Source organism: Danio rerio, chromosome 6, assembly GCF_049306965.1.
Source record: "Danio rerio strain Tuebingen ecotype United States chromosome 6, GRCz12tu, whole genome shotgun sequence".
In the NCBI taxonomy this organism is placed as follows: domain Eukaryota; kingdom Metazoa; phylum Chordata; class Actinopteri; order Cypriniformes; family Danionidae; genus Danio; species Danio rerio.
Genome location: NC_133181.1, coordinates 13,946,309 through 13,972,553, shown reverse-complemented (window position 1 = coordinate 13,972,553; position 26,245 = coordinate 13,946,309). Strand labels below are relative to the sequence as shown.

Genomic DNA, 26,245 nt, shown 5'->3' with positions numbered 1-26,245 from the left:
TTAAAAGTTTTTCAAATAAAATATATTATGGTAATTGGAAAAAAAGTAATTGTTTATGCTCCAGACATTTCAAAAGGACATATTTTAGAGCAGTGATCACAAAACCGTGATAATTCTACCCAAGGTTTTCTTACCATCAGGATCTTATATTGGCTTATGACTACCTAAAACCCAGAATTGGTGCAAACTGAAACCTAACTGGCTTAATCATGCACAGGCCCCTGTGTTTTTTACATGTTGGTTACATAAATACATGATTCTGTCTCATCTATCCAACAGGAGTTGAAGCAGGATGTCTAGATCAGATTTCCCTCCTTCTTATGATGATTCTCGACTGCTGTCAAACACTCAGCCGGGGCCAGGTTATCCTCCTTCTGCTCCTCCATATGGATTTAGTCCATATGAGGGACAACCGGGATACCCACAGCCTAATGATCCATACCGAGGACAGCCCAATGATCCATACCGAGGACAGCCTAATGATCCATACCGAGGACAGCCTAATGATCCATACCGAGGACAGCCGGCCGGATACCCCCCTCCAGCTATGCCAGTCATCCCCGTCATGCCTCCTCCTGGGATAGGTAAGACCATTATTTCCAGCATAGAAAAAGAAACTTTTATAGGCTCCTGAAACTTTGGAGAGCAGTTATTTTGTAGCTTCTATGTCAGTTTAATTATGTAGCCAATATAGTTTATGTCTATAAACATGTGTAGGAGGATCTCTAGATCATTATGTATTATAAGCCCTTTCAGGAAATGTAATTATAGCAGATCATATGCAGGCCGTTGAATTGGATTTTAGCTGAGGTAATCATTATTTATTGTGTAGTCTCTGTGTCTTAATACATTTAACTAGATTATTGTTGTTGGGAAGAGATTTGTTCATGGGCTTTCTGGAATAGGTGATTCTGGTTAGTCCATCACTGTTTTTGTGGTAAAAGATTTTTGGCTAATATAGTGTGTAGCTACCCGCCGGTTATTAAACAGTCCACGCTTCCCAAATCTTCCCAAATACTGGGGTTCGTTCTTCGTACCTCGTTTAAATGATCTAAGATTATTTGGCAGATCCTGGATCTGTTAATGTTGATAACTGATCTCTCGCTAATTTGGTTCTTCAAACAAGTTCGCGAATCAGATTGGAATGTCTGGATAAACTGATCTGAAATCGCTGCGTGTGTTGTGAAGGACAGATCTATCGATCCTCGAAATCAAGATCAGCAATGCAACGATTGCCTGACGGCACAGCAGCGTAATGACATCATCTGATTAATATTCAGTTATCCATGTGAGCAAAATTTTGTCAAATTAGCAGTAAACGGGTTGCTTAATACGACACGCAATAACTCCACATTTGTTGTGAGCTGCAGGCTTTACACTTTCATGTGTCAAGAGTATTCATTATGTATTTCATTGCATATCAATGTATTTAGTTCTACATTTAGAAAAGATTTTCTTTATAATAGTAGCCGTTTTTTAATCGGTAACTGGATGTTTACAAAAGCATTTCATATTGGTAAAGGCGTCTGCAACTTTTGTGAAGCATCAAATCACTGGCATATTAACTGTCAAAACATGTTTCTGACTGCATAAATGTATTAATCGCTTTAAAAAAAAAAGTCACATATTGTGTATTTCTATTATCCACAATTTGTACTAAAGCGATCTAAAAAGTTTATATCAATAAGTTTTCTCTTTGCACCACCAGGTGGCAGTCTTTGTACTTTCATTTCGAGGGTGCAGATTGCATAAGTTTTATTAATATGTATAACTTTATTTATTTTATTAATGACTATAACTTTATATATATAGTTAAAAAATATTTACCATTTTCCCAAGTGTATATAACTACTACTGCAAGAAAATATCAGAATTCGGAACATACTTTCTGTATTATCTTTGCTTGAACTGAGCCGATCTAATCCTGTTTATATGAATTAAACCTGCTCCCGATCAGGTTTGACCTAGCAGAACTGTTGCTATGACAACAACTCTCGGATCAGCTTTGAAGAACGAAACGATGCTGCATCGTGTCAAATCGTCAATAACCAAATCCAGCTAACTGAGTAATCCACGTACGAAGAACGGACCCCTGATGTCTATGCGTTTTATTTATTGAACACCATGAGTGCTAAAAAGATAAACAAACAAACCAAATGTTTCACACAAGCACAATCAAAAGGACATCAAAATTAACAAATAATATACAAACAATGTTTCGTTTACTGTGTTGGCCTGATAACCAGGAGCAGAATAATCAGAAGCATTTAGCGTGTCTGCATTGAGATCTCACTATGCTGTCCATACCAACTCTCGCTGGTTAAATTCATCAAGGAGAATCACGTGACCTCCATTCAAGCCAACCGGAAAAACAAGGAAATTTGTAACATAAATATACACCAACACACATTCAAACAATGAAATACAAAAACAATAAACAACCAAAAATACAAGCTGACCGATCAGCGTCAGCTACGTGGTGTAAATTTTGTCAGATACTTTTTATTATTTGTTTGTCAAAGATTAACCTGTATCCTGTCACATTTGCATGCAAAGAGTGCAAAGCTAAATGTGCACGCTGTCTGTGTGTGTGTGCGCGTCCGCGCTGTGTGTGTGTATATGTGTGTGTGCATGAACTTTGTAACGACATTTTGTGTGACTTATCGTTGCAACTCAACAACAAATGCATCAAATACTCATTGGTAAAGTTCTTACTGTAGTATTTCTCACAAACGGTACGTGAGATCTTTTTCCTTTATCTCTGCCTAATGTCTGAGGCAGCCGAGGGAGGAGATTAAGGCGCGCTGACAGGCACGTGGAAACGGTGGGCGTGAAGGACTAGCCTTAAAGGCGCAGTACAAAAAAAACCCTACCTGGTGCTCAGAGGTATAAAATAGAAACTTACAAAAGGTATAATAAATAATCTGATGGGTGTTTTGAGCTGAAACTTTTCAGACACATTCTGGAGACACAAAAGACTTGTATTAAATCTGGAAAAGGGGGTATCCTAGGTGCCCTTTAAAAGAATGTTGAACACATGAAACCGCTGACTTCCATTGCAGGAAAAACATGGAAGTCAATGGTTCATTATTGGATGAACATTTATCTTGTTTTCTTTGAAGTACTGTGTTTTTGCTTATCATCTGATGATATAAAACAATACAATTCCATTAAAATCTCAAATTAAAATCCATGTTTAAGGCTAGCATTGTGATGTAGAGGTCTGCGCAGGTTAGTTTCTCTTTTTTTTCCGTTACTGAAAACTAAAAACCTTTTTAAAAGATTAGTTTAAAATATCCGACAAGAAGAGGATGTCACAGACTGACTGTGGTTTCAGTATGGAACATTTCTTCAAACATCTCCCATCACAAAGGCAGTATGCTCTCTCAGAAGATGCATTTATGCATGTATTGCAAAGAATTTATTATTCCCTAAAACTCAGATCTAATTTATACGCGACCTCTGCAGTAAGTGTTGTTCACTTCAAGATTCAGATCAAGCTTGTTCACTTTAAATTCAAGTCCAGATTCAATGTTGTCAATGTGATCCTTCATGAACCCCTGTTAAAAGCTAGAATCAGTGAAATTTTAAAAGGTAATTCCAGTCATTTCCAAGCATATACTTTCTCTTGTGGCATAGAGTTTGCATGAGTGCATTGATTTTGCAATTATAATCACAAACAATACAGTCCAGATCAACATTGAGATTTATCAGAGTTCATCACTGGGAAAGTGATTGCAGAATAATGCTTTCATCACGTGTTCTTGAAAATGTCCTGCTTCTCACTTAAGAAGTTGTGATTATGAGCTTGTTGATTTCAAGTGCTGTCATGTTGTCAAAATCAATAATTACAGCATTTTAAATCAGTACAAATTTATTTTTGATTGGTAAAATCTGATATAATGGATCACTCATCCATAAAACATAGTACATGTACATAGTTTTGTTTTTGAGTTAATTTTTTTATATTATTTTTGTTGCTGATTTTCTTTTTTCTTTCACACGAGACTCACATTATGAATATTTATGCAAAGTTTGCACAAAATGTCTATATTGCAACAGAAACCAAAGTGTAAAACGTACTTTTGGAATGCCCTACTTTTAATATTAACAGACAACAGTTTTTATCTGGAGAGACTTAAAAGGAAATATTTTAAAATGCGAATCCTTCAAAAATTTTCGAATATTTAAAAAGTAAACCTTAAAAACTGTTTTAGATTTTGATCTTCTGTATTATTATAATATTGTTATTGATGTCTTTTTATTTATATAATTGTTACCAGAAAATTATATTTACAAAATGTTTTAAATTAGATCTGGTTTTGCCATGAAAGAGCCAGAAAAGCTGACGTGGCAGTAAATTCAAACCTCTCTTTTTTTCTTTTCTTATGTATTCAACATACACTCGCTGGCCACGTTTTTAGGTACACCTTACTAGTACCGAGTCGGACCCCCCTTTTGCCTTCAGAACTGCCTTAATCGTTTGTGGCATAGACTTAACATGCTGGAAATATTCCTCAGAGATTTTGGTCCATATTGACATGACAGCATCACGCAGTTGCTGCAGATTTGTCGGGTTCACATCCATGATGCGAATCTACTGTTCAACCACATCCCAAAGGTACTCTATTGGGTTGAGATTTGGTGACTGCGGACGTCATTTGAGTACAGTGAACTCATTGTCATGTTCAAGAAACCAGTCTGAGATCATTCGCGCTTTATGAAGTGGCGCGTTATCCTGCTGGAAGTAGCCATCAGAAGATGGGTACACTGTGGTCATAAAGGAATGGACATGGTCAGCAACAATACTTGGGTAGGCTGTGGCGTTGACATAATGCTCAATTGGTACTAATGGGCCCAAAGTGTTCCAAGAAAATATCCCCCACACCATTATACCACCACCACCAGCACCGTTGATACAAGGCAGAATGGATCCATGCTTTCATGTTGTTGACAGCAAATTTTGACCCTACCATCCGAATACCGCAGCAGTCTCATCAGACCAGGCAACATTTTTTCAATCTTCTATTGTGCAATTTTAGTGAGCCTTTGCAAATTGTAGCCTCAGTTTCCTGTTCTTAGCTGACAGAACTGGCACCCAGTGTAGTCTGCTGCTGCTGTAGCCCATCTGCCTCAAGCTTGGATATGTACAGTAGTACATTCATAGATATTCATCTGCATATCTCAGTTGTAAAGAAAGGCTATTTGAGTTACTGTTGCCGTTGTATCAGCTAGAACCAGTCTGGCCATTCTCCTCTGACCTCTGGCATCAACAAGGCATTTGCGCCCACAGAACTGACGCTTGCTGGATATTTTCTCTTTTTCAGACCATTCTCTGTAAACCCTAGAAATGGTTGTGCATGAAAATCCCAGTAGATCACAGCAGTTTCTGAAATACTCAGACCAGCTCGTCTGACACCTACAACCATGCCACGTTTAAAGTCACTTAAATCACCTTTCTTCCACATTATGATGCTCTGTTTGAACTGCAGCAGATCGTCTTGACCATTTCTACATGCCTAAATTCATTGAATTGCTGCCATGTGATTGGCTGATTAGAAATTTGCATTAACGAGCAGTTGGACAGGTGTACCTAATAAAGTGACCGATAAGCATATGTCTGCATGCACACAGATAGGAATGTATATGTTACTAAAAAGTGAATGTGGATGTGTATGTGCTTATACATTAAAGTGTGTTCAGATTTATGGTCTCTGACATGTATCTGATGAAAATTTCAATATTGTTTGAGAAATAAAGATATTTTGATAAATCTCATTGAGACTTGTTAAAAAAATCAGAATATTTGTCTCTCTTTTTTTGAGGGATTTTGTCTACAGATGAATATTGTCTAAGTGTTGTGTTGTTATGAGATGTTGTGTTATTCTATAAATATATATTTTAGTAGCATCTTTTTATCGTCAGGGATAATGCATGATAGCCTGAGGTCATTCATACTTTAGTAAATGTAGTTTTGACTGAAAACATTATTATTACAGGTGACAGTGAAGGATTTACCACAGCTGAAGGATTCGAGAGCACTGATGTCCGGCACAGTTTTATACGCAAAGTAATAGAACCATTCATCTGTCATTAAATAATACACTGTACTCTCCACATAATGGATATTAATTCATTTCTGAATGGATATCTTGCAGGTTTATCTGATCCTCGCTGCTCAGCTTCTTGTCACTGCTGCCGTCGTGGCTATTTTCACATTTGTGTGAGTTTCTTCAGGGTTGTTGTTCGGTCATGTGCTTTGTGTTCACCCAAAATAAAGGATTAATCTTATCACTGCTTGATCAAGGCAGACTTTGCTGTAAACTCAGATTGATGTGTTTATCCATACAGGGAACCAGTAGGATTGTTTGTGAGGAAGAACCCCGCCATCTACTGGGTTTCATAGTAAGAGTGATATCTTTAATTGTTCATTATGAATATATTGCCTTGCATGTGCAACATTAAAGGGGTTATGTATTAAATGTTTTTGCATCAGTTGCAGGATTAGCTAGTTCCTCCATAAATAATATACTAAAGCATATCTAAAAAATGAACACTATAAATTGCTGTTAACCGGTATAAAGGGCTTTCCTTTTTATTTAAAGGGTTAGTTCACTCACAAATTATTTAACATTATTAGTAATTACTCATTCTCATGTCGTTCCAATCACACAACTTAAGAAATGTTAGATGAAATCCAAGAGCTCCCTCATCCTCCATAGGCTGCAATGATTCTGAGATATTCGAAATGTCAAGAAAAGAAACCAAAATCACTTTTATGCGGCAAATAAAATCTGTAAATATGATGTTGTTCACCTGGATCCTCTCTCTGGGGAGCAGGTTTAGCACACTAATTATATATGGACAAAGTTTTATGGGCTTTTTTTTTGCTCACAAGTGTTTTTGGAGCTTACAGTTAAACCACTGGGAATGTTTTGATAATTATTTTGGTTCCTTTACTGGACTTTGATCCAGTAAAGTTATTTTAACATGTTTTTTTGGCCCACAAAAGTGTTTTTGGAGCTTACAGTTAAACCACCGGGAATGTTTTGATGATATTTTTGGTTCTTTTACTGAACTGGATGTCACTGGACCTTTGCTGTCTATGGAGGATGAGAGCGCTGTCAGATTTCATCCAAAATACCTTAATTTGTGATTGAAATGACAAGAGGGCAAGTAATTAATAACATAATTTTTATATTTTAATTAAATACTTCCATCTCCTTTTGATTATAATTATGGCTAGCCCAGTGTCTGCAGTATATGTAAACCTACCAATCATGGAAATGTTTTGAATGACTTAACATATAATAACATCAGTTAATAGAAACATTGACATTTTACAAAATTTGGTGCAGATCTGTATTTTAAACCAGACTTTTTATGTAAGGAATCACAAGGATTTAATGTTTTGTCCATATTGTGACACAAAATTAAGTGCTTATTAGGCTTGGGCGGTATCTAAATTTTAGTAGGGGGAGATGATGTGTTCGTGAACGGAATAGCAAAACCAAAAAACCACCCAGCTAGATGATACAGAGTCCAGACAGCCTATAACAAGCTGTCGGTATAAACATACACAAATAGACACACAGAACCACGCTCTCTGTCATTCACACACACACACACACAGACAGCACCAAGCCAGCAACGCACAGCATCACGCTTTCTCGCATTCTCACAAACACACATATAAACAGCATCCACTTGGAAGCGTGCGTGCTCGCTCGCCCGGGAGTGATATTGTTAGACCGCCCACTCTTTTTCAAAATACACCAGAGTTACCGACGGCTCCTGCGCTTTATTCAGAAATGTATTCCCGCACCACAACAAATCTGGTCAGGTACTACGGCTCCCGCGGTACAGCAGTGGGAATGCAGACCTCTAGTTCGTATTTACCATGTCTCCCTTCTCGTTCGGTTGAAACCAGTAATACTGACAAACTGCAGAGGTTGTGTTCTTTTTCGAGACCAGGGGCCTCATGTACGAAGACTTGCGTGGAAATCATACTAAAACAAAAAAAAAAATTCAGATGTATGAAACACTGCGTACGCTGAATCTCACGCATATTCTTTTGTACATCCGAATGAACGTGAAACTGAGCGCAACATGCACGATCACAAAACCCCTCCCTGCTTCCTCCCCTGTATGAATATGCAAATGACTCTACTTTGGCAAAACCCAACGAAAAAGCAAAGGCAAATGCAAGCAAAAAGAGAAACTTTGAACAGAATGTGAATTGGAGGTGCTGCTTTCGGAGATAGACCGGAGAAAAGCGGTGTTATTTGCAAGTTTGTTCTCCGGAATTAACAACAAAAGAAAAAAATAGAGTGGGAGAGTTTAGCTGATGCGGTTAACACAGTTGGGTCTGAACATTGCACTGAGTGAATTAAAAAAGAAATAGTGTGGTTTATAGATGTAAAATGTTGCAGCACCCTTAACAGTCTCAGTGGCGCAGCTCGTAAAATGTTCTGACACGTTCGAGCATGAACTCGGTTCGAAACCAGCATCTGATGAACTCTTTCTTCTTTTTTCCCCCGCTACATATCAGATTTTGCCAACTATTTATCACGAGAAAGACAAGTAGGAATCATTAATAAGTTTGTGCATCATATTTTATTTGTACATTTATTGAATGGAAATGTTTCTGATTCACGCATACAAATTCATCTTCAGATAGTGTCTTTATAGCAATGTGCGCGCAGTAGATAGCTCGGATTACATTGGGAAAACAGGCGACCGCTGCAAATTGTGCTTTAATGTTTAGCTGGTCAACTGTATGGTATGGAAACCTTATATACCTGCTAGATGAACCCGTCTCATACAGCTGCCATTGCAAGGCTCAGACACTTTGTAGAGAGGAATTTAACACAACTGCCTGTAGGAGTCGCCAATGGAAATAAAACAGACACGCACAAAAAATGTGCGGACGCCAGGTGGAGCTGCGCACATTCCCACGTTCAGTTCATTGTTAGTAAATCCAAACGTGAGTGATTCTGAGCGTGAAACCTGGCGTACGCAAAGTTTTTGTGCGTACCCAGCGTTGATACATGAGGCCCCAGGTCACTTGGTACAAGACTCGCCATCTTACCTCACCTCTCTCTCTTTTCTCAACACTGTCCCGTGATGACAGTCACACACGCATTTTTAGCCATTAAATAAATAATATGTAATATTTAATAATTGTCTATGATGAAATAACGGTATTGAATCTGATACCGTTACTATTTTTAGATCCCGCGGTATACCATATTACTGTATTACCGCCCAGGCCTTGTGCTTATAATACATGTTCTGAAAGAGGAAAGTTTCTCACTGCCGTTAACTTAACGGCAAATGGTGTCGCTAATAACAAGGTGTTTTGAACTCTACATGTACCTCCTTTAATTGCAATTAATATAGTAAGGTTGAACAATGTGAATGATAACTGAATTAATTTTATATATATATATATATATTTTTTTTTTTCAGTGCCATCTATTTTGTCACACATATAGTACTGGTTTGCTGTCAGGGACCCAGGTGAGATGATCACTTACTTTTCTGAATCAACCTATAATAAAAGGATTTTATAAAGTTATCTACAAGTAAAATATAACATTGAAGCTGTTTACACCTGGTCACTTCATGAGTTTGATCGGATTGTGAATCTGGCAGGTGTAAATACCCTTCAAAACACATTGGAGACTGAACCGTTCTAAATCCATCTGGTTGTTGAAACCACATATGTACATTTATCTCCTCCTAAATGTCAAAAAATAAATAAACCTAAGGGTGTGTTATAAGCTATATGATAAGTATATATAAAAGTTTGAAAGGTTTAATTTTGTATTGTTTTTGACCAGTAATTAACCATCAAATGTTAAATTACAATGTTAAATTCACATTAAATGGCAGCTTTAATAACAGAGATGCATCACACATCTGTCGTAGCCTATCATTGTTGATTTGAAGATGGGGTTTAACCCAAATTAATGTTAACATTTTACAGTTTTGAATGATATCTTGTACATATCTGTACAACAAAAATAGATTTTATATATCCTTTCCTATTATGACAGTAAACTTAGAGCCTCTCTTGTGCATGTATGATGTTTTATAGGTACACATTTAGTCATTTATCATACAAGAGGTTTTACTGGAACACGAGTGAAGTACAGTACAAAACCTGTAGGCAACATGTAAAATCATTTGTACGCCGAAAAGATATACGGCTTATGTTTATGTAAAAAATACATATGTAAAATATGGTGTATTTGATGCTTAAGTTGAAATTTGCGTAACGCTTGCAATTTGGAGATCAGAATTATATCCATTTTGCAGAAACACATTTATGTGACTAAATGTAAATGGTACCGTTTTCACAAATTCAAAAGCTATTCGATGAAGTGACCAAGTATAAAAGTGTGAACAAAACAGTGCAAACAAAACATAGTTTACTCTTTGGACTAAAGCAGTGGTTCTCAAACTGTGGTACGTGTACCACTAGTGGTACGAATGCTTCCTTCTAGTGGTACGCGGAGGAATGAAATGTCATGTACATGCTACACACATTTCAAAGTTTACCAAAAATGATGTATATAATATGCCATATATGACATATAGCCTATATTTCTAAGGTAATCTGCCATGATTTTTTAACTGTGCAGAGTTGTAGCTGCTTTACTGGGCCTACTACACTACTGTATTTCAATACTACTCATTTTGGTGGTACTTAGAGAGACAAATTTTTTTCTGAGGTGGTACTTGATGGAAAATGTTTGAGAACCACTGGACTAAAGCCTTCATGAAAGCCACTACAAACATAGGTTGAACCAATTTATTTAACCTTTGCCTTTCACGTTTTTAGGAGGCGTTTTCCATGGAACCTGCTCCTGTTGGCCATTTTTGTGAGTTCAGTTATTTAATAGTTTGAGTCACTGTAATTGTAATGAATAAGATAGTTTACGTGTAATGTTGTAGACAATGTGCAGAAAGTCTTTGAATTGCATTACCTTTTTTTTTTTTTTCTTGCTTTAGACACTGGCCTTATCTTTCATGACTGGAAATATAGCAAGGTGAGACATGTCTCATTAAATATACATCGCTTTGTTGGGATACAATAAGAAAATAGCATGGCTCTAACTTAAGGATTGTTGACAAAGGGTTTCAATTATTGAACAGTAAAGCTTCTGTTAAAAGCAGCTTTGTTTAGTTTGCAGTAGGGTTGGGCGGGTAAATGGTATTGTATTGAATCGCGATAAAATGTTAATAACAATTATAAGCTCTGAACTTCTTTATATTGATCTATGAGCAAATCACAGAGCAAATCACACAGCAGAAATATGCAAGAATGGTAATCTAAAAGTGGGTTGATATTAGAGATGTACCGAATTTCAGCCACCGAAAGGTTATTGGTCAAAGAATGTTATGCCATTTAATGGAAAATTCTATACACAATACCCCATAATGACAATGTGAAAAAAGATTTTTTGAAATTGCTGCAAATATATAAAAAATAAAAAACCTGAAAAAACACATGTACATAAGAATTCACAGCCTTTGCCGTAAAGCTCTGTAGATGTCTGTAGACCTCCGAGACAGGATTGTCTCGAGGCACAAGGCTGGGGAAGGTTACACAAAAATTTCTGCTGCTCTGAAAGTTCCAATGAGCACAGTGGCCTCCATCATCTGAAAGCGGAAGATGTTTGGAACCACCAGGAGTCTTCCTAGAGCTGGCCGGCCATCTAAGCTGAGTAATCGGGAGAGAAGGGGCTTAGTGAAGGAGGTGATCAATAACCCGATGGTCACTCTGTCTGAGCTCCAGCGTTCTTTTGTGGAGAGAGTACAACCTTACAGAAGGACAACCATCTGTGCAGCAATCCACCAATCAGGCCTGTATGGTAGAGTGGTTAGACGGATTCCACTCCCCGCCTGGAATTTGCCAAAAGGCATCTGAAGGACTCTCAGACTATAAAAAAACTAAATTCTCTGGTCTGATGAGACTAAAATTAAACTCTTTGGGGTGAATGCCAGGCGTTACGTTTGGAGAAAACCAGGCATCGCTCATCACCAGGCTGATACCATCCCGACAGTGAAACATGGTAGTGGCAGCATCGTACTGTAGGGATGTTTTTCAGCAGCAGGAACTGGAGGACTAGCCAGAATAGAGGGAAAGATGAATGCAGCAATGCACAGAGACATCCTGAATGAAAACCTGCTTCAGAGTGCTCTTGACCTCAGACTGGGGAGACAGTTCATCTTCCAGCAGGACAATGACCCAAAGCACACTACCAAAATATCAATGAAGTGGCTTCACAACAACTTGGTTAATGTCCTTGAGTGGCCCAGCCAGAGCCCAGACCTGAATCCTATTGAACATCTCTGGAGAGATTTGAAAATTGCTGTACACAGTCTCCTCCCATCCAACCTGATAGAGTTTGAGAGGCACTGGGAATGGGCAAAAATTCCCAAAGACAAGTGTACCAAGCTTGTGGCATCATATTCAAAAAGATTTGAGGCTGTAATTGCTGCCAAATGTGCATCAACAAAGTATTGAGCAAAGGCTGTGAATACTGATGTACATGTTATTTTTCAGGTTTTTATTTGTAATAAATTTGCAACAATTTCAAAAACTCTTTTTTCACATGGGCATTATGGGGTATTGTGTGTAGAATTTTGAAGAAATAAATTAACTTAATCCATTTTGGAATAAGGCTGTAACTTAAAAATGTGGAAAAAGTGCAGCGATATGAATACTTTACTTTATAATATCTTATAAGACATTAAAATACAAATGAGCAACTTTTCTATACTAGTGATATTTTACGCGCGTGCATTTTTTAATGTATTTGTAATCAAATAAATGTAGTCTTGATGAGCATATGGAGACTTCTTAAAATTATTCTTATTTTTTTAATGCTAAAATAACAAGGCAAACTGATCAATATAATAATGTTGTTTGTTTTTGTAGTTATTACAGCACTAGAGCGGTGTTCCTGGCCCTGGCCATCACAGTTGTCGTGTGTGTAGCAGTGACTGTGTTCTGCTTTCAGACGAAGGTGGGTTACTTTTTTTTCTTCTTTTCATAACACCGGTCATGCCAGTTTGTGAAAGCGTGTAACCTCACTTTCTCTGTTTCACAACAGGTGGACTTCACCAAATGTTCTGGCTTTTTCTGTGTACTCGGAATCGTAGTGTTTGTGACCGGCATCATCACTGCTATTGTCCTGTCATTTAAATATGTAAGCATAACATTCTGCTCAAGTTTAGGTGTATAGAGCGATAATTATTGTTTCATAGCAGCTTTATAAAAGGCACATATTATTGCATTACAATCAAATTCGGAAAAGTTAGGGCTATTAGTTACCATACCTTTATTTGTCACTTATTACTAGTTTTAACAGTTATTTTATATACAGTTGAAGTCAGAATTATTACCCCCCCCCCCTGTTGTTTTTTTTTTGCTCTCTCTATTTTTTTTTTTTCTTTAATATTTTCCAAATGATGGTTAACAGAGCAAGAAAATTTTCAAAGTATGTTTGATAATATTTTTTCTTCTGGAGAAAGTCTAGGACTTGTTTTATTTTGGCTATAATAAAAGCAGTTTTTATTTTTTTAAACACCATTTTAAGGTCAAAATTATTAGCCCCTTTAGAATAGTTTTATTTTCGATAGTCTACAGAACAAACTACTATTATACAATAACTTGCCTAGTTAACCTAATTAATCTAGTTCAGCATTTAGATGTCACTTTAAGCTGTATAGAAGTGTCTTGAAAAATATCTGGTAAAACATTATTTACTGTCATCATGACAAAGATAAAATAAATCAGTTAAATGAGTTATGAAAACTATTATGTTTATAAATGTGTTGAAAAAAAACTTCTCTCTACTAAACACAAAACGATGAAAAATAAAGAGGGGGGCTAACAATTCTGACTTTAACTGTAAGCATAGTTAACCTGCAGTTATATAGCTTAAACTAAAGATCTGCGAGGGACTAAATTTTGAATACCACTCCTGCCAGGTTTTAGTCCGAACCCGACCGCTCCGCTTTTATTCAGCATTTGTTGTCCAACTGCCCGCCCCACCCCGTTTTCTACCTGTCGCGCCCTTTTCCTCTAACGGGTGGGAGGGAGGGGGGTATCACCCAGCTATACAGAGTCCAGACAGCCTATGACAAGCTGTCTGTATAAACACAAATAACACACATAGACACACAGCACCAAGCAAGTGACACACACCCAGACAGCTACAGCATCACGCTGTCTCACACACACACATAGACAGCACAAAGCTCTCTCATTCACGCGCACACACACACACACACTCACATAGACGGCAACAAACAAGCTAAGCACAGCATCACGCTCTCATTCACACACATACATACATATGTGTGCTCCTTGGAGCGATATTGTTAGACCGTACCGACTGATCCTGTGCTTTTTTCGGAAATTTATTCCCGCACTGCAAGAAATCTGGTCGGGTCCCGCGGTACAGTCGTGGAAATGCAGACATCTAGCTTAAACCTTGTGTAAGCATAATATTGCATCTTTTATTCTCATTGAAAATTGTTAAATGGCTAGTTCACCTAAAAATTCACCCTCAAGAGGATCCAAACGCAATACTGTTTGAGTTCCTTGTTTTTCTCTTCCAAACAAACAAAAAAAAAAGATATTTTGAAGAATGTTGGAAACCGGTAGCCATAGTTACCCATAGTAGGCATAACGACCTCTGTGGAAGTCCAGACCATTTTCCCACATTCTTAAAAACAGGAGGTTGAGTAAAGATTTTTACTCAGATGTTTGATATATGGGTCAAAGATGGGATGTCACATTTTAGTGTCTACATTAATTTTATGTGATTATCTTTCAAAGACGTTTTATTTTAGGTAACGTTAACTCAAATATCTAAATATGGGTGAAATGATTACCATGACATTTGTAAAATAAGTCATGGCACTAAATAATAAATAATAATATTCACACTTCATTAATTGCTCACCAACCTTTAAAACCTAGTAGTTTGAAGGATCGTTGTAACGTAAAAGCATTTTGGTGCTAAAACAGAATGCTGTTTGATATTTCGTCAAATGATTTGCATCCCCGATGTATATTTTTTGTTATATAAACTATTGTCATACAATTTTTTTTTAAATGACAATCTAATGTATGAAAGGTAGGCTTAATTTAAAGCAGTATTGGATTTGAATATTGAAACACATTTTTTTTTTTATCTTGAACCATATTTACATGTAAAAAAAATAAGCCAAGTTTCCTGAGTACAGTTCTTAACAAACAGTCCTGTCAGGATCTTGTGTTCCAAGTCTTTTATTTATTATTTTAAAGAAATACAAAAGCAGATATTTTAAAGAATGTTGGAAACCAGTAATCATCAACACCCATAGTAGGAAAAACAAACACTATGGAAGTCAATAGCTACCGGTTTCCCACATTCATAAAAACAGATGGATGAGCAACTATGTCAGAATTTCATTTTTACATCAACTATTCGTTTAATCGATCATTTATTTGTTATTTTCTCCATTTGTTTTCAGGTCCCATGGCTACACATGCTTTATGCATCTATAGGAGCCATTGCATTCACTTTGGTAAGCCTGTTAACTGTATCAAATTCAGCATTAGTTCCATATTTAAACACTGCTCACTAATTTCATCCAAAAATCTCTTTTTTCTTGCATTTGTGTTTTAAATGTTTAGTTTCTGGCCTATCACACTCAGCTGCTCATCGGGAACCGGAAGCTCTCCATCAGCCCAGAAGAGTATGTGTTCGCTGCTCTCTCCCTTTATGTTGACATTGTGCAGATCTTCATCTTCCTCCTGCAAATCATCGGTTACGCAGAGAGATAGATAGATGGATGGATCAGAAGGTGATTGATGTACCTTTACAGTACTGTCATAACGGCTTTATTGTTTATGCACCATGCAGTGCCTGCTCAGCCTGGTCTTAACTATAACATATACTCAAATATTACTGAACTTAAAATATAGCTGGCGTTATACTGATCAAGCAGCCGGAGTATAATTTCCACAGTTAATTATTGAGGATTTCCATCATTAAACAAACATATGCATACTATCTGGTGAAAAATGATAGATGTGTTTTAAGCCAGTGTTTCCCTACACTGTTTCTGAGGGCACACCAACAGTACACATTTTCAACCTCTTCCTAATCAAACAGACCAGAATCACCTCATCAGAACATAAGATGAGACTCCAAAACCTGAAGCCAATGGGTCAGATAAGGGAGACATCCAAATTATGTACTGTTGATGAAGCCAGTGTTTCCCAACCTTGTTCCTAAAGGCACACCAACAGTACACATTTTCAACCTCTTCCTAATCACACACACTTAAACTCATCATAACATTAGAAGAGACTCTAAAACCTCAAATGAATGGGTCGGATAAGGGAGACATAATATGTACTGTTGGTGAAGCCAGTGTTTCCCAACACTGTTCCTAAAGGCACACCAACAGTACACATTTTTAACCACTTCCTAATCAAATAGACCAGAATCACCTTATCATTACATCAGAAGAGACTCCAAAACCTGAAGTTAATGGGTCAGATAAGGGAGACATCCAAAATATGTACTGTTGATGAAGCCAGTCTTTCCCAACCCTGTTCCTAAAGGCACACCAACAGTACACATTTTCAACCTCTTTCTAATCAAACACACCTGAACTCATCATAACATTAGGAGACTCTAAAACCTCAAATGAATAGGTCAGATAAGGGAGACATCATAATATGTACTGTTGATAAGGCCAGTGTTTCCCAACCCTGTTCCTAAAGGCACACCAACAGTACACATTTTCAACCTCTTCCTAATCACACACACTTGAACTCATCATAACATTAGAAGAGACTCTAAAACCTCAAATGAATAGGTCAGATAAGGGAGACATCATAATATGTACTGTTGGTGTGCCTTCAGGAACAGTTTTGGGAAACACTGGCTTCATCAACAGTACATTTTTTGGATGTCTCCCTTATCTGACCCATTCATTTGAGGTTTTAGAGTCTCTTCTAATGTTATGATGAGTTCACATTTTCAACCTCTTCCTAATCAAACACACCTGAATCATTTCATCAGAAGAGACTCCAAAACCTGAAATGAATGGGTCAGATAAGGGAGACATCCAAAAAATGTACTGTTGATGAAGCCAGTGTTTCCCAACCCTGTTCCTAAAGGCACACCAACAGTACACATTTTCAACCTCTTCCTAATCAAACACACCTGAACTCATCATAACATTAGAAGAGACTCTAAAACCTCAAATGAATGGGTCAGATAAGGGAGACATCATAATATGTACTGTTGGTGTAGCTAGTGTTTCCCAACACTGTTCCTAAAGGCACACCAACAGTACACATTTTCAACCTCTTCCTAATCACACACACTTGAACTCATCATAACATTAGAAGAGACTCTAAAACCTCAAATGAATAGGTCAGATAAGGGAGACATCATAATATGTACTGTTGGTGTGCCTTCAGGAACAGTTTTGGGAAACACTGGCTTCACCAACAGTACATATTATGATGTCTCCCTTATCTGACCCATTCATTTGAGGTTTTAGAGTCTCTTCTAATGTTATGATGAGTTCACATTTTCAACCTCTTCCTAATCGAACACACCTGAATCATTTCATCAGAAGAGACTCCAAAACCTGAAATGAATGGGTCAGATAAGGGAGACATCCAAAATATGTACTGTTGATGAAGCCAGTGTTTCCCAACCCTGTTCCTAAAGGCACACCAACAGTACACATTTTCAACATCTTCCTAATCAAACACGCGTGAATCACCTTATAAGAAGAGAAATCAAAACCTGAAATGTAAAGGTCAGATAAGGGAGACATCCAAATATGTACTGTTGGTGAAGCTGGTGTTTCCCAACCATGTTCTTAAAGATACAGCAGCAGTGCACATTTTCAACCTCTTCCTAATCAAACACACCTGAATCACCTCATCAGAAGAGACTCCAAAACCTAAAGTTAATGTGACAGATAAGGGAGACATTAAAATATGTACCATTGGTGAAGCCAGTGTTTCCCAACACTGTTCCTAAAGGCACACCAACAGTACACATTTTTAACCTCTTGTGAATCAAACACACCTGAATCACCTCATCATAACATTAGAAGATACTCTAAAACCTCAAATGAATGGGTCAGATAAGGGAGACATCATAATATGTACTGTTGGTGAAGCCGGTGTTTCCCAACCCTGTTCCTAAAGGCACACCAACAGTACACATTTTCAACATCTTCCTAATCAAACACGCGTGAATCACCTTATAAGAAGAGAAATCAAAACCTGAAATGTAAAGGTCAGATAAGGGAGACATCCAAATATGTACTGTTGGTGAAGCTGGTGTTTCCCAACCATGTTCTTAAAGATACAGCAGCAGTGCACATTTTCAACCTCTTCCTAATCAAACACACCTGAATCACCTCATCAGAAGAGACTCCAAAACCTAAAGTTAATGTGACAGATAAGGGAGACATTAAAATATGTACCATTGGTGAAGCCAGTGTTTCCCAACACTGTTCCTAAAGGCACACCAACAGTACACATTTTTAACCTCTTCCTAATCAAACACATCTGAACTCGAGAGAACATTAGAAGAGACTCCAAAACCTGAATAGGCTTATTGGAGATAAACCTATCATGAGACCAGATAATATAGACATCCAAAATGTGTACTGTTGGTGTGTTTGGCAGGAACACACTTGGGAAACACTGTTTTAAGCCTTATGTTGTATTAATCATAGTTTCTATTGTGTGGAAGCCTGTTACCATGGAATAAAAAAAAAGGTTGATGTGCCAATTCTGACTTGGATCTCACAGTTTGGACATTTCTTATAGAATTGCGAGTGTATGTCTTGGAAATGTACTCGCTCTAAATTGCGTGTTTATAGCTCAAAATCCTGAGTAAAACGAGTTTGGGAGAAAACCTGGGAAATCTGATTTAATAATTCAAAATTGTGAGAAACAAAGTCTGAGTTGGGAAAAATAAAGGTAAACTTTATGAGGAAAAAACGCCTCAATAAAAAAAAAAACACTTTTTTTAAATTAATTTTTATTTTGCTTCATAAAAAATTATAATCACCTTTTTTTTATTCTGTTGTGGAAACAGGCAGTGGAAGAAAACTGCATCATTACGATTTCTACTGTATAGACTTGGATGTGCTGTATTTACTGTTGATATTACATGTTTATGTGTGTGTGTGTGTGGTCAAGGGTTTAGCTTTTCTGCTGTGTATATATAGTTACATTGTATTTTATTTTACGAGATTCAAATCCCAGACATCTTTATACACAATATAAAGTCTGTTTTATATATATATTCGCTTTAGATTTAAGAAAAGTTTTTAGTTGAAGAATTTTATACTTTATTCACAGGTTATGTGATGTACAGCAGTGCCTTTCTACTTTCGTTTAGCTCCAAAGATACACTATCATGTTGTAAAAACTACATCGAAAAGCTCACAATGTTCTCATGCTCCAGTTTGATATGCTGTCCTTATTTTAAGATGGTCAATAAAAGGAACACTTGAGTATTTTTCGGTTATTTAATAGATTTTTAATTCAGTTTTTCTGTATTTTCCCCCTTGCAGTTGCTTCGAAATGTGTACACAATGTCTAACAGGCAACACTGAAATCCTTAATTCAATTAAGTACTTCATTTACGCTTCATTTATTTGTCGCAAACCCCAAAACCAAAGTCTTCAGCTCCACAATCATTAGATCAACAGGTCCGCCGTAATAAATGCCTGCTTTCTAGAATGTACTTATATACGCAGTTCACGGTTTCCATGGCAACCCAATCATAAGTGCCCAATGAAGCCATTTGTCTTTTACAGAAATCAAGCTTTACTCCATCCCGGTGGCTGCTTTATATCGGTTTGTTTCATAATCTCCCTCGTTGGCTCTCTTCATCCTCTGTCGGATTTTCAGCTGTTTCAGTCGGTTCTTGTCCACTTGTCTCTTTGCCAGAATAAAGCCAATGATCCCAGAAGGCAGGCCAATCATCCTAGGAGAAAAACACCAGTCAGTTACTACCAAAGTCAGATATCATCCCTTTATAGGGTACTCATTTGGTCAAACCCTGGAGCTTTACTGGGGGTTATTACAAGACTTCTGTGACTTAAAATATAAATAAACTATTATAATCAATGTTAATGAAGTGACCATGTATGCTTCTGTGCCCGTTAGAGGGATAGTTCACCATCTACTGAATTCAAATATTTTGAAGAACATAGGGAACCAGTTTGTTCTTCACTGACTTTGAGTGATTTTATATTTATGCTACTGTGGAAGTCAATAGGAACACTAAACTTTGGTTGAAATATTCAATGTAACTTGTGTTCAGCATTAATTGAAACAACTTAAGGGTAGGTAAACATTGACTAGGGAGAACTACGCCTAGTGGCCGAAATTAAAGGGGTAGTTCATCCAAAAATTATTGTTCCAAACCAGTTTGAGATTTTTGTACTGTTAAACACAAAAGAAGATATTTTGAGGAATGTTGGAAACTGGTAAGATCCATAGTAGGAAAAACAAACACTTTTAAAGTCAGCTGTTACAGGTTTCCATTCATTCATTCATTTTCCTTCGGCTTAGTCCCTTTATTCATCTGGGGTCGCCACAGCGAAGTGAACCGCCAACTTATCCAGCATATGTGTTACGCACTGGATGCCTTTCCAGCTGCAACCCAGTACTTGTAAACATTTATCCACACACATACACAACGGCCAATTTAGTTTATTCAATTCACATGTACTACATGTCTTTGAACTGTGGGGTAAACGGGAGCACTCTACAGCAAACCCATGCCAACACGGGGAGAACATACAAACTCCACACAGAAATGTCAGCTTGCGCTTGAACCAGCGAAATTCTTGCTGTAAAGTGACAGTGCTAACCACTGAGCCACCATGACTCCCTTTACAGGTTTTGAACATTTTTCAAAATATCTTCTCTTGTGTTCAATAGAAAAGTGCAGTGCGCTGCAATTTTTTTTATGTTGCTAGGTAACCACTGTGTCTTGGTGTTGGAGCACATGACCTTGGGTGCTTTGAGTTGACTTGGCACAGAGTGCTCCATCAAAAAACATGAGGTGCAGCAGGCAGTTAGCATGCGTGGTGTGGGGGTGCTTAATTAGCATGCGCAACACTCACTGCCAATAGAAAACCATTTTTAAAATGTGCCTTACTGCAAAAATAATTGTTTAGTGTGATCAGGGCCTAAATTATGGCCGAATTGAAAATTTTGGGTGAACTATCCCTTTGAAGGTTCACTTAACCCTCGAGTACTTGTTTTGAGATTTTAACAGATTTGTGTGTGTTGAACATCAGTTTAGACAGTGTTAGCACCTGTCAGCTTTAATTGTGGGAAAAAACTGGATAATTTTGAGCTTTTGTCAGCTAACTTCAGCTTTCGGGTTTGAAATAATTTTTGGGGTGGGATCAAAATTGGTGACATAGCACAAAACTGCAAGTGCAAAGATGAAGCGACGGTTTCTCATTATTTTTCATAGCGGAGTTTTCTTATCCTACGAGAACAGCCGGCTTCTTAATTATTCATGACTGTGCGTGCTTTACGAAGGCAAGACAGTCAGACCTGCCAGTGCCAAGCTGTGAGACCCTATGTTAATGACTGGGCAAGATCACGTCCACAGACCCACGGCACACAGTATTTAGCCATTCATGAAGGGTCGTATGTGTTTGTTTCCATGATCCACAGGGTTTGTTGCATGTTTTGTCAACTATAAAATCATGCATCTCCTCACGGTTTGTGTCTTTTTTTAAGCCGACTGAAAACTGTTGTCTGTTCCCCTCCTTCTCCCCTGCTCTGCTGGCCACGCCCACTCCTGCCTCTGATCGCAGAGCTCCACGCCCATTATGACGCATTTTTGGAAAAAATTCCTGAACCGATAGTGGGGGGTGTCATGGTCCTTTAAGGGCTTGTGGGAAACACGAAACAACTCCCGATTAATGTGATGTGAAAATCCGTCAACTTCTACAGCAGCCAATCAGAGGCATTTAGCTGAAAATGCAGATTTCACAGGTCTGGTTTCTATTACAGATTTACACTCAAATTTTTCACACTTTTTTTTTTTTAAATGTGATTTTTTTTTTTTAAACTACTGCAGAATGACATTAATCAATGTTATGCAACTACATTGTAATGTTTTCCTCCTATAACCTCTCCCAAGTTATATAATATGCAAATGTGCAATGTAACAGGGCCTTGTGTTGCTCCTGATGCATCATGCCCAAAAGAACTAATTACCTACCACACACACACACACACACACACACACACACACACACACACACACACACACACAAATGAATAGCCACATCTTTCAAAGATAAAAAATATTTTACATATATCATTATTATAAACATTAACAATTAAAATTAATTTCCTCAGGAATAGTAAATAATGTTTTTATCATAATAATGCAGCCCTACACTATAATGAGTTTCTTTAAAAATGTTTGTTATAAAGTTTACAGTATTGTCATTTTAATAATTATGTAGTTTTTTTTTAGGTAATGATAATATTTAACAATAGATAACACATTATGATTTAATTATAGTAAAGCAATAATAGTATCTAATTACAGGAGCAAATACTGACCCTTGATAGAAAGGTTAATCTCTGAATCTGACTGCATCTCTAGATTTTCAGCACTGTCGTTTCCCTGCTTTTGTTGTCTGAAGCAGAAGGCAGATATGAGCTATACTAACCATGCATATCCAATCTTCATCATGGGATTTTTGGCCTTTCCTTTGGGCATATATTCAGGCCTGTTATCTTCTTCCTCCTCCTCCTCTTCCTCTTCTTTCTTTTGTTGGTTGGTTTTATTTTCAGGTTCAGCTGATTTCTGTGTGTTCATAACTCTTGGAGGCTCCGTCTTGGTGATGGTTTGTAAAGTATGATGTCCGTAATGTAAGGCTCTGCTGTGTAAAACATTCTCCTGCAGTCTGAGACAAACTCTCTGCTCCAAGTGAGATTCTCGCCACAACGTCCTGTTTGACAGCTGATACAACCCTGGAAAAGTACAAAATGTAAACCATTTTGAGTCCCATTCCATTCATGTTTTCTGAAAATTGCTCTTCCAGTATTATAATTCCAATAAACCTGTCCTTCAGCTTTGTCCCTGGTTCCAATAAGTGTTGTTTGAAATAGATGCATATAGGGATGGGTACTGAAACTCGGTACTTTATCATTACCAGTACTATTACCTTTTAATTATAAAAGTCTGAAGTATTGTTAACGGTTATGCTATCGGTACTAGAGAATTATTGTAAAATAAACATCACTTACTGTATCATAATTTAACCTTTTCTAATTTGCAATATTTTATATTCGTCTGCACTGTTTGCAACCTCATGTGAAAAATGTTTGTCTTGTTCCACCCAACACAATGGCGAGGGCGTCACTATAAAGCAACGATGGCGGAGAGAAGCAAACGGTCAATAGTACTGCTGTATTTCCTGATTGAACACCGAAATGGCCTGTTACAACAAACGCAAGATGTTTTGTTGTAAAAGCAGAAACTGTAATCCGACAAAGCATCTTTCAAAAGTGCATCAACTGTGGACAGACAACTGCAAAGTTTTCGACTGCTTAGCTACTAACATTACATCTGCATTCGTACGATGGCAGTCAATCACATAAGGTTTCTCTAAATTTGTATAATATTATTGGTTAAAGAAACACACACATGCAGTTACATTGAAAATAGTATTTAATCTGCAGTAGCCTTATTAAATCTTAAACATTAAAACTACCTTCACATCACTGTATTAAAAAATATATTATTAATAATAAATGATGCTTAAGAAATTACTTAAAAACTACTTTTTACATTGCAAGAGGTTCCCAAACTGTATTATGTTTAATCCCAAAGACAGTTAATTCATTCATGTGAATGTGTTAATGATAAACCCAACGCTATCTCTCAGCAATTCGTAACTTTTAGATTTAGTGGCTAAGTTGTATGAATTCGTACGATCTAATACCTACATGATGGTTGGGTTTAGGGGCGGGGTTGGGTGCCACACCTCCTTTTTAAAATCGTACATTTTCATCCGACTGAACTCATACCAATTAGCCACTAAACTGACAAAACGTAAAATACTTAAGTTTTTTCGTGAGATCAGGCTGAATAAAACATAAACATTCTCCACAGCTAATTTTTTAAATGCATGATGCAACTCAAAGAGGGTATTTTTAACTGCAGGGAGCACAGTGAGCCAAGAAAGGACCCGACTTTTGCCAGAAAAGACAAACAAGTTGATTTTTCTTCAGAAGAATGCTTAAAAATTGAGTCATTTACAGCCTACCTGCATGCTCCAACTGTTTCTTCAAACCTTTGTAGATTCTTTTACAGGAACATTTTTATTTGTTTTACAATTGTTGGTTTCATTTTATTGTGCATTAAAAATGCAATAATAAAATAAAATGTTGTTCATTCTGTTAAATTAGTTTTTCATAAAAAAACTTAAAAAGTACTGATAAGATTATCGTTAAAGTATCGAACCGATAAGTGGTATTGATAAAAGCAGTATACTGTTAAAACCTTAATGATACCCAGTCCTAGATGGTAGGTTCCCAAAAGCACCTTCCAATCAAAAGTCAGATAACTTTGTGTGTGTTTGTGAAGAATATTTTCCAACTATAAATAAAATCACACTTTTGGTGGAATACGAAGTTAAAGGTTCCTGATTGAACCATCGATTCAAATAAAGTCCCTTTAGTTTGAGTAACACTCCACTTTTTGGGGGGAAATTTTAGTTCAACTGTAGAGTTTTACCTTTTTTTTTCCCATTCAGTCGATCTCCGGGTCTTAAGCTTGGCATAAATATTGGAATTGGATTAGACCATAAGCATCTCGCTCAAATTTCAACAGAGAGTTTTGATATTTTTCTTATTTAAAGCTCGACGCTCCTTTAGTTACACCATGCACTAAGACCAATGGAAAATGAAAAGTTGATATTTTCTTGGTCAATATGTCTGGGAACATGGGAACTCTCAATCGTATAACTCCAGCGGACTTGCAGCCTATTTAAAAAAACAAAAACAAAAAAAAAAACAAATGAAGTGTTCCTTTAAGACTGCACCAAAATAAAGCTGTATGTAAAAGGAATTATCTGATCAGGTTAGTTGGTTTGGTTTGTAATGACATTTAGAGTTAGGTAATCGTGTGTGTAGACAAGTTCATCATCAGTGATGTAGAATAATTATTAGAATCAGTACTGTAGTTATAGACATGAATAATACTCAAATTCATATTTAGGCTAAAGAAAAGATGCTTTATTTGGTGATTAGATACTAGTTTTAAATGCATAGAAAGCACTTTAAGCTCGAATGTCTACTCTATAGTTTAATAATTTAAAATGACGTTACCTCTTAATTCGGTGTAAGAGAGATGCTTTGGAAATAAACACTTAATCTAACCAGTAATTATTAAAACACAAAGAAATTATACTAAATTGTATTATACTACTTTATGTATATATTTTAAAACCTGCTTATTATTTGGTTAAAGTGGTTTTAAAAGATAGTAACAGAAAAAGTTTCATGACAATTAATATTTTTGCGTTGCACTTTGATTTTTAATCTAAGTCTTTTAATACGTCCTAAATATGCAGTACATAGTACATAAACTACTGTATAGTTTAGTGGTTTTCTTCAGTAAAATCACGGCAACAAAATTATAATGTTGATTTGCTCAGTGAAATTAAAATAGGACACATACAAAGATGATTCAAGTAGAATATTCTAGTTTCTAGTCAGTCTGAAGGCTTTGATAAGCTGTTCGGGTGTGTTTTAATTAGGCTTGGAGCTACTCTGTTTAATTAATCTGACTGAACCAGACCTACTGAGTCTATATGTTCATGTAGTCATCATTAAAATGTTTGGCTTAAACAGTTTCTTGTGTTCCATTAGTTAGCATTATATCGTTTTATATGAGGCAAACTGTCAAGGCAAATTGTAACGGTAAACTAAAAATTAAAATTAGTAGCAGTAGTTTTAGAAACATATTTGTTTAATCAACAATGTCAATTCAGTTAATTCTTACCTATACATTATGAACTATGATACGCATTATTTGAAAAAGTGACCATTTACCTTGCAATGTCGACCTCATCAGGCTCCAACAGCGCGCCGCCATCTTTGTTGTGTGAGGAAGACCACACGCGTCACGTGACG

At 36.9% G+C, this 26,245-nt stretch overlaps 3 protein-coding genes across 7 annotated transcripts in view; 1 reads left to right on the top strand and 2 right to left on the bottom strand.

The window, feature by feature from the left end:
* Positions 1 to 19,577, top strand: part of tmbim1a (transmembrane BAX inhibitor motif containing 1a) — a 29,492-nt gene extending 9,915 nt beyond the window's left edge. Inside the window, exons 2-13 of one of the 4 annotated variants that reach the window (XM_073952901.1) lie at positions 280 to 584; positions 6,000 to 6,070; positions 6,159 to 6,223; positions 6,352 to 6,405; positions 9,472 to 9,522; positions 10,850 to 10,889; positions 11,020 to 11,057; positions 12,953 to 13,040; positions 13,128 to 13,223; positions 15,541 to 15,594; positions 15,704 to 16,286; positions 18,059 to 19,577. In XM_073952901.1, the coding sequence (XP_073809002.1) occupies positions 293 to 584; positions 6,000 to 6,070; positions 6,159 to 6,223; positions 6,352 to 6,405; positions 9,472 to 9,522; positions 10,850 to 10,889; positions 11,020 to 11,057; positions 12,953 to 13,040; positions 13,128 to 13,223; positions 15,541 to 15,594; positions 15,704 to 15,853 (999 nt within the window). In that variant the 5' untranslated portion in view covers positions 280 to 292 and the 3' untranslated portion in view covers positions 15,854 to 16,286; positions 18,059 to 19,577. Of the gene's footprint in view, positions 1 to 279; positions 585 to 5,999; positions 6,071 to 6,158; positions 6,224 to 6,351; positions 6,406 to 9,471; positions 9,523 to 10,849; positions 10,890 to 11,019; positions 11,058 to 12,952; positions 13,041 to 13,127; positions 13,224 to 15,540; positions 15,595 to 15,703; positions 17,497 to 18,058 lie in introns of those variants that run through there. The other 3 variants (XM_073952900.1, XM_073952899.1, NM_001005992.2) reach the window with 3 other exon arrangements.
* asic4b (acid-sensing (proton-gated) ion channel family member 4b) overlaps positions 1 to 26,245 on the bottom strand; it is a 750,743-nt gene that overhangs the window by 686,631 nt on the left and 37,867 nt on the right. The window lies entirely within an intron of this gene.
* Positions 19,576 to 26,228, bottom strand: si:ch73-71c20.5. 2 transcript variants are annotated; one of them, NR_137168.1, is made up of 4 exons: positions 26,165 to 26,228; positions 24,846 to 25,093; positions 22,664 to 23,077; positions 19,576 to 20,048 (listed from the first exon to the last, which is right to left on the bottom strand). NR_137168.1 is itself a non-coding variant. In NM_001326565.1 (3 exons), exons 1-3 carry the CDS (start codon positions 26,205 to 26,207, stop codon positions 19,889 to 19,891), a joined length of 507 nt encoding a protein of 168 aa, NP_001313494.1. In that variant the 5' UTR covers positions 26,208 to 26,228; the 3' UTR covers positions 19,576 to 19,888. The 2 variants fall into 2 exon arrangements, 1 of the variants encoding a protein (NP_001313494.1); NM_001326565.1 differs by lacking the exon at positions 24,846 to 25,093 and having other exon boundaries at positions 22,774 to 23,077.